This window comes from Dendrobium catenatum, unplaced genomic scaffold (genome assembly GCF_001605985.2).
Source record: "Dendrobium catenatum unplaced genomic scaffold, ASM160598v2 fragScaff_scaffold_1721, whole genome shotgun sequence".
Lineage (NCBI taxonomy): Eukaryota > Viridiplantae > Streptophyta > Magnoliopsida > Asparagales > Orchidaceae > Dendrobium > Dendrobium catenatum.
The window spans coordinates 384,265-390,541 of NW_021320183.1; the positions used below are offsets into that span (position 1 = coordinate 384,265).

The 6,277-nt window shown below is 41.6% G+C and overlaps 1 protein-coding gene across 2 annotated transcripts; it reads right to left on the reverse strand.

Annotated features, from left to right (window-relative positions):
* Positions 1 to 1,312: 1,312 nt before the first annotated feature.
* Positions 1,313 to 6,277, reverse strand: LOC110113519. 2 transcript variants are annotated; one of them, XM_028701474.1, is made up of 4 exons: positions 5,754 to 6,277; positions 4,709 to 5,645; positions 3,676 to 4,617; positions 1,313 to 3,567 (listed from the first exon to the last, which is right to left on the reverse strand). In XM_028701474.1, exons 2-4 carry the CDS (start codon positions 5,619 to 5,621, stop codon positions 1,598 to 1,600), a joined length of 3,825 nt encoding a protein of 1,274 aa, XP_028557307.1. In that variant the 5' UTR covers positions 5,622 to 5,645; positions 5,754 to 6,277; the 3' UTR covers positions 1,313 to 1,597. The 2 variants fall into 2 exon arrangements, with proteins under 2 accessions (XP_028557307.1, XP_020701799.1); XM_020846140.2 differs by having other exon boundaries at positions 1,313 to 4,617; positions 5,754 to 6,275.

Here is a 6,277-nt window from a genome sequence, read left to right on the forward strand (position 1 = left end):
GAAAATGTAATAATATGAAATGTTTTGATTAAAATGAAATACTAAAATTTAGGAAACACAACGGCAACATAAATTAGAATTGAAAATCGAAAGGCAGCGACAACAACAACAAGGCAATAAATCAAGTATTTAAGTTCGTGGATGTATGTTCAAGTTAGTGATAGCAAAACACCATAGCTTAAAAAATAGAATATCTAATAGCATATTGAACCTGGATCGAAAAGAGAGGAGACTCGGGGGAGAACCGACAATAACTACCATACCACCTCACTTCGCTGGTTGTCAATCGACCATGCAAGGAGAGAAGTACTGCTTATTAATGGAACAACATCATTGTCAAATGCAAAAAAAATAGAACCTCAGCAGACCTCAAAAAATATAAAATCAAATAGCAACTAGAAGAAATGGAAGGCAGCAACAGCAAAGCTCCAGATGACCAGAGTGAGATAATAGAGGAGAATCGTAGAATAGAACTACGTAAAGTCATAGAGAGTTCAATTTTTTTTTTTTTTAATCCAAACGAAGAAAATAATGCTGGACAAGAATTTACTAAGCTTTAGGGCAATTACTACTTGGAGCAATGAATCGCAGAAAAGAGCGAGGGCATCAAGGCGAGAAACTATATCGGAGGCTTGGTAGCGGACTTTGGAATGACTGCAGTCCGTTGGATTGACGTATTTAATCAATCTAGCCACTCGACGAGTCTTCGAGTCAAGTGGAGTTCAGCTCGAAATCGAATTCGTATATTGTACGAGCTCATTATCGAGCAAAGTTCAAGCTGACTCACGAGTTGGCTTGACTCGCTTACACCCCTAGAGCTGAGTATCCTAACCAACTAAACTACAACAGATTTCTTTGTAAGTTTTATTTATTTTTATCAAATAATAACACGCTTAGATGATATTATCCCCTCCTTTTTATTACACATAATAATATATTATTTTTAACCTATTAAATATTTACTTCAAGAGTGTTGTCATCTAACCTTAAGATATAATCAAAGAGAGCAAGAATGGCCTCTTATCTGAATTAAATAAAAAAATATATAAATATTTGATATAAAATGAGAAAAAGATCAAAATGAACCATTAATTTTTCATTATGAAAGATCAAATTAATATCAAACTCATAAAAAAATCTTTTTGATTCCTCAATTCCTCTACTTCTTCTTACTTCCTCTCTTATCTCTTTATTTGACTTACTTCATACTTGTTAAAAAGATTTTGATATTTTACAGATTGAAATCCAACAATATCAATACAACAACAATAAAAAATAAATATCTCAATCTCTTCTATGATATCAGAACTGATTGCAAGCTAGCTAGAGAGCAATCACTTAACTCACAGAGGTTTTTGGTACAGAGATGTTTCATGCGCTAGATAATATACAACTTGAGAAGCAGCACAATTACAGCAAAAATCATGGCGTCATATTTCCCCTGCAGATGAAACTAATATGAAAATAAGCAAAAAAAACAAGGAAAATTACCAGTGTCGCAGCAGTAGAGGAATTAAACACTTCATTCAATTCCGATTATTAACTTCATCGATCCTACAATATAAACACAAGGATTGAGACTATGATCACATATTCTTTAAAATAAACCTGCACTCAAAAGCCCAACTGGCCTTTCTCTGCTGAAAGCTTCATCATCAAAATCCTGATTTGTTAAGTTCTCTTGACAAAGCATTTTGCTTTCCTGCAAGGGATTACTCGAACCTCTCTCAAAACGTGTAGGGCTAACATAAGATTGAACATTCTCTCTGTTAGAGCTCAAATCATTAAAAACAAGCTCACCATTGTCATCCATGTTAAGATCGGAATTGAATTCACAGGCAGAAGAAAAACCAGCTGCTGGTTCACCAGTTGAAAGATAATGAGAATCATTAGCAGTTTCTACTTCGGAAGGATCTGTAGGATCTTTCCTCTGTCTTTTCCATTTCTTTGTGGATGAAGTACCATCATCTTCAAAATCTTCCTCCTCGCGATCCCCATGCAGATAAACCCACAATTTTCTTTCTCCATCAAACTGTACACAAGGGTCACGCTCATAATGCAACCTATCTAAAGCCCCACTGATAACTTGGTTAACTTGTGCATCAGTGACATCTTCAACAATATACTGCGAATCTCTTATTAGAGTGCAAACATCTGCTCTGGTGCCTATACCTCCAGGCAACCTCGCAGCGGCATCTCTGACAAGGCAAAGAACAGTGACGTGCGGAGGACGATCGGGCTTGAGCATATAATGATCACGGGCTTTTGATGTTGGTTTGCCACCGCACCTCCTTAGTGGTGCTACAATGGTCTTTCTTCCGTCGTGAGCAGTGTATTGGAAGGCCCTGTCTGGGATTGAGTATCTCAAGAGCTCCTCCCTATGAAAATAAGCTCTCGCTTCTTCAGAACTTGAGCTGATAGTGTTCAGGCTCTTCTGGGCTCTGAGATCTCTAAACCTGTCCTTATAATCCACAACAGCTAACATTGCAGGTGGTGCAGGAAGACTTCCTATTTGTTGAAGGGTTTCTTGACCATTTTTGAGCCAATTAGCGAAGGCATCGACCAATTTGACCAGCATTTTGTGTGGAATGCCCCATGCCTCTGCAGAGGTTTCATCTTCGGTATTGTCGTTGTCATCAGAATTAGTAGAAGAAACTGGACCAACCCAAGACCAGCTTTTAGCTGATTTCTCATACAGGACGAGTGCCTTCCAGCCCTTGGCTCCCAACGGTGCTGTCTTAGATGAAAATATCTTCAGCACTCCCCTGACCAAATCTTGGAGTGGTTCTGAAGTTTCAAGGATGCAAGGATCCCCAGGGTTTGACTTAACTCTATGGACAATCTCCTGGACTCTGAGAGATGGTAAATTACTCTGAATGATGCCATCCAAGTTATCAATAGATCGAGACATATATGTGTCATTGGCCATATGAAGAAAAAATTTCTGCCCTCCTCCATTAGCAAGCATGCTTACATCCTTCCCAAGGTGATTACCAATATCTTCAGGATCTTCCATCTGTGCAGTGGTTAAAGCCTTCCGGACAGCTGAAAGGAGATGTATAATAGAGAATGAAAAGCCTGTATGAATGGTTGGAGTGATCAAAGTGAATGGTTTCTTCTGTGTCTTCACATCCATCTCTAACTCAGACCCTCGCTTCTCAAGAATGATTGGTTCAGGAGTCGCAACAGATGAAGTAACAACTACAGCATCAGCTTTCCTTTTCCCTTTCTTTTTCATAGTAGATGACCCTTCGATCTGCTTCTTTGGACTAGATTGCCTATGAAAAGGTTCATCTAACTGAGCATGATATTCATCTCCACTTTTTCCTTTCCTCTTCTTTGAACGGGAATTACAAGCCAGAATGGGCATGCTTAAACTTTCCTGAGTATCATCGTCCAAAGCAAAATCAGTTGAGATTTGATTCTTGTTTTCAGCTCTGTTTTTCTGCCTTTCCATATTGGTTAATCCAGCATTTAAATCCAAAATCTCCTCAGCTTCGTCTGTAATGCCTCTTATGTGGTTGCACATGTCATTTGAATGATCAGTTGTTACTTTCCGCTTTCTATCTGCAGCACAACCAAGTGAAGCAGGTTGCAACTTTTCACTAAAATGTGTCAACCGTGACTTTCTTATTGATTTACCACTATCCAAGTAATTGGTGTCATTTGATTTACCTTTCTTCTTAACATTACGAGAGTAAGGTTCCATTTCCCGTGGTTTGCCATTCATGTCTCCATCAGCTGTTTGATAAACTCGTTTACTGGATTTGGCCAGTTTACTTGTCAATTTAAAATCATCTTCTAGTTTAACTACAGACTGACGAACCTCCATTGCTGCATTAGAATGCACTGATTTGGATGCATAGGGATACATGCCCCCACCTGCCTCAACCTTGTCTGATGAATCAGATTGTGTCTCCTCACTTTGATCATAAATAGGACTGCGCCTTGAGTATTCCACACCGGCTTCATCATGTTCAGAAGACTTCCTTCTAAGCTGACCCTGCAAATTTTTGGTTACATAGTCTGAGTGAAAATGAGAGCCACTCCATTCAGCTGGAGGAGCCTTACAAGAACTAACTTTAGAGCCAAAACTACTTTTATTGATTCTGAAATCATCTTCACCCTCCCATTTCTTTCTTATTTTTGAGCCATTGAATGTGCGAGGACCAATAGTACAAATGGCTTTTTCATATACTTTTCCATGCTTATTTAATCTATTAGAATCGGACGAGTCAAACTGAGATCCATTGGCCACTTGATGTCGAAGTTGCTCTTTGGCAGGATATTTCCAGTCCTCATTAGGTTGCTTCACTTTCGTCATTCTACTAAATGTTTTGTAATCATAAGAAGCAATGGGATTGGGAAGTGCCTGAACAGATTCCTTTCGGTTGTTAAGGTAACTAGAATTCCCAACATGCTCATCAACATCTTCCACACCAAAATCACTTGGCATATCTTGGGCATACCTCTTTACAATGCCCTTTCTTTTAAATTTCAAAGAGCCTGACTTGGCAGCCGTGGTTCCACGAACACTTCGCCCAGCCATTCCATAACCTGGATCCTCAAAATAATTGTCATCAGGAACACTCCTTCGGACCTCGGACAAATCAAACCCTGAAAAAAAACTTTGTTGATGAACACCAATCATAAATTGGGCGGTTTAACTTTCTTCTCAGAATAACAACCATAAACCAGTAGAAGTTACCTGGAGCTCGTGCGTATTCTTTCTTTGCAGGAACCTTTGCAGCAGCCAACTTCAATATTCCCTTCACCTTAGCCTTCCCAGACCTTACTGGCTGCACGGCCAATCTGCTCCTCTGAGTAAAAGCATCAAAAGAAGCTTTCCTCGATGAATGCATCTCCTGATGCCCCTTACTGAGCCTTCTACTCCAGTAAGCTTCATTAGAATCAATACTTCCACAATCTGTCTCGGAACCCAAATCTCCATTCCTATCATAACCCAAATTCCTCTCGTTCCTCAGAATGTTCAGAAATCGCAGCCTCTCTTCAATTCCATACCCAGAGCAGTTCTGCCACATATCCCTTATATGAACAAGGTTCCCCACCATGGAATTCTGATACTCGCATAACTGATGATAGTGCTGGTGTCGCTGGAAGATATTCAAGCCCCTGCGATAAGCAACGACCGTTGGATTACAGAGCCCACCCTTCAACTGATTAAAGAAGGCCTCAAGCGGCCTACCAAAGTGGAAATTACTCCCAGAAAAAAGTTCGTTGAGTGTTAGGACAAAGTTTTCCTGGTCCATGTCGGGTAAGTATTCCGCTAACGCGAACCGCTCCTCCTCAGTTAGGCTCTGATTCCATGTTTTGAGCGAAATAACCAAGCCAAGATTCGGAAGGTCGTAGAGCTCCTGCGGGAAGATAAAGCTCTGGTTCCCAACCTGGCAAAGCTCCGTCCCGGGCTCCCCAAGCTCCAGTAAATCGAACTCGTCAGAAGCCATGCCGGAATCCACATCGGATGCGCCATCGCAAGATACGCTACCGCCAGCAAACTCCAGCGACGTAGAGCTCTCGTTTTGGTCCTCGAACGAAACCGTGCACGCGGACATATCGCCGTTCAGGATTGAATCCTTGTAACTGTTCTCGACGATTACCATGGCCCATGAACAAACCAATCGCTCCTACAGAGTTGAAAAACCCAAAAAAGAAGAATAATAAAAGAGAACAAAAGGGGAAGTGTGAAACCCTAGAGGAGGAGAAAGAGAGCGGAAATCGGAGATGAGACATACCGTAGAGAGATCTGTGGAGGCGGAGTTCAAGATGCGGAAAGAGAGAGCGTTAGGGTTAGAGTTTCAGCTAGCGTTAAATAGGAGCATGGAGCGGGCAACGAAGACGACGAAGACGACGTGGACGTCCGTGTGTCGTCCGATCGAGGGTTGAAGGTTCGGCTTCGGGGTAGACGAAAAGGATATGGAGGAGATAAGCAAGCGGACGAGAGAGGAAATAAATAAAAAGATGAGATGGAAAATTGGCAAATTGTGAAGAAGAAGGAGGAGAGAGAAGACGTATTCTCAGAGGCAGAGAAAGGAGGAGGAGAGAGAGAGAGAGAGAGAGTGGGTCGCGGGACGGCGACCCTGCACCGAAACGGAGACGGATTGGGGAACATGCCGCGTATCGTGTCGGTACCGGGAAGCGTTCCGTAGCGGTTATTAGAGGATCAGAGCCGTTGAGTTTTCTGAGAGACGGCATCCGCCGTTGATGGAAGGGAAGGTACGAGAGCTTGCTGTACGCGGGAAAAGGGAAAGACGATGCC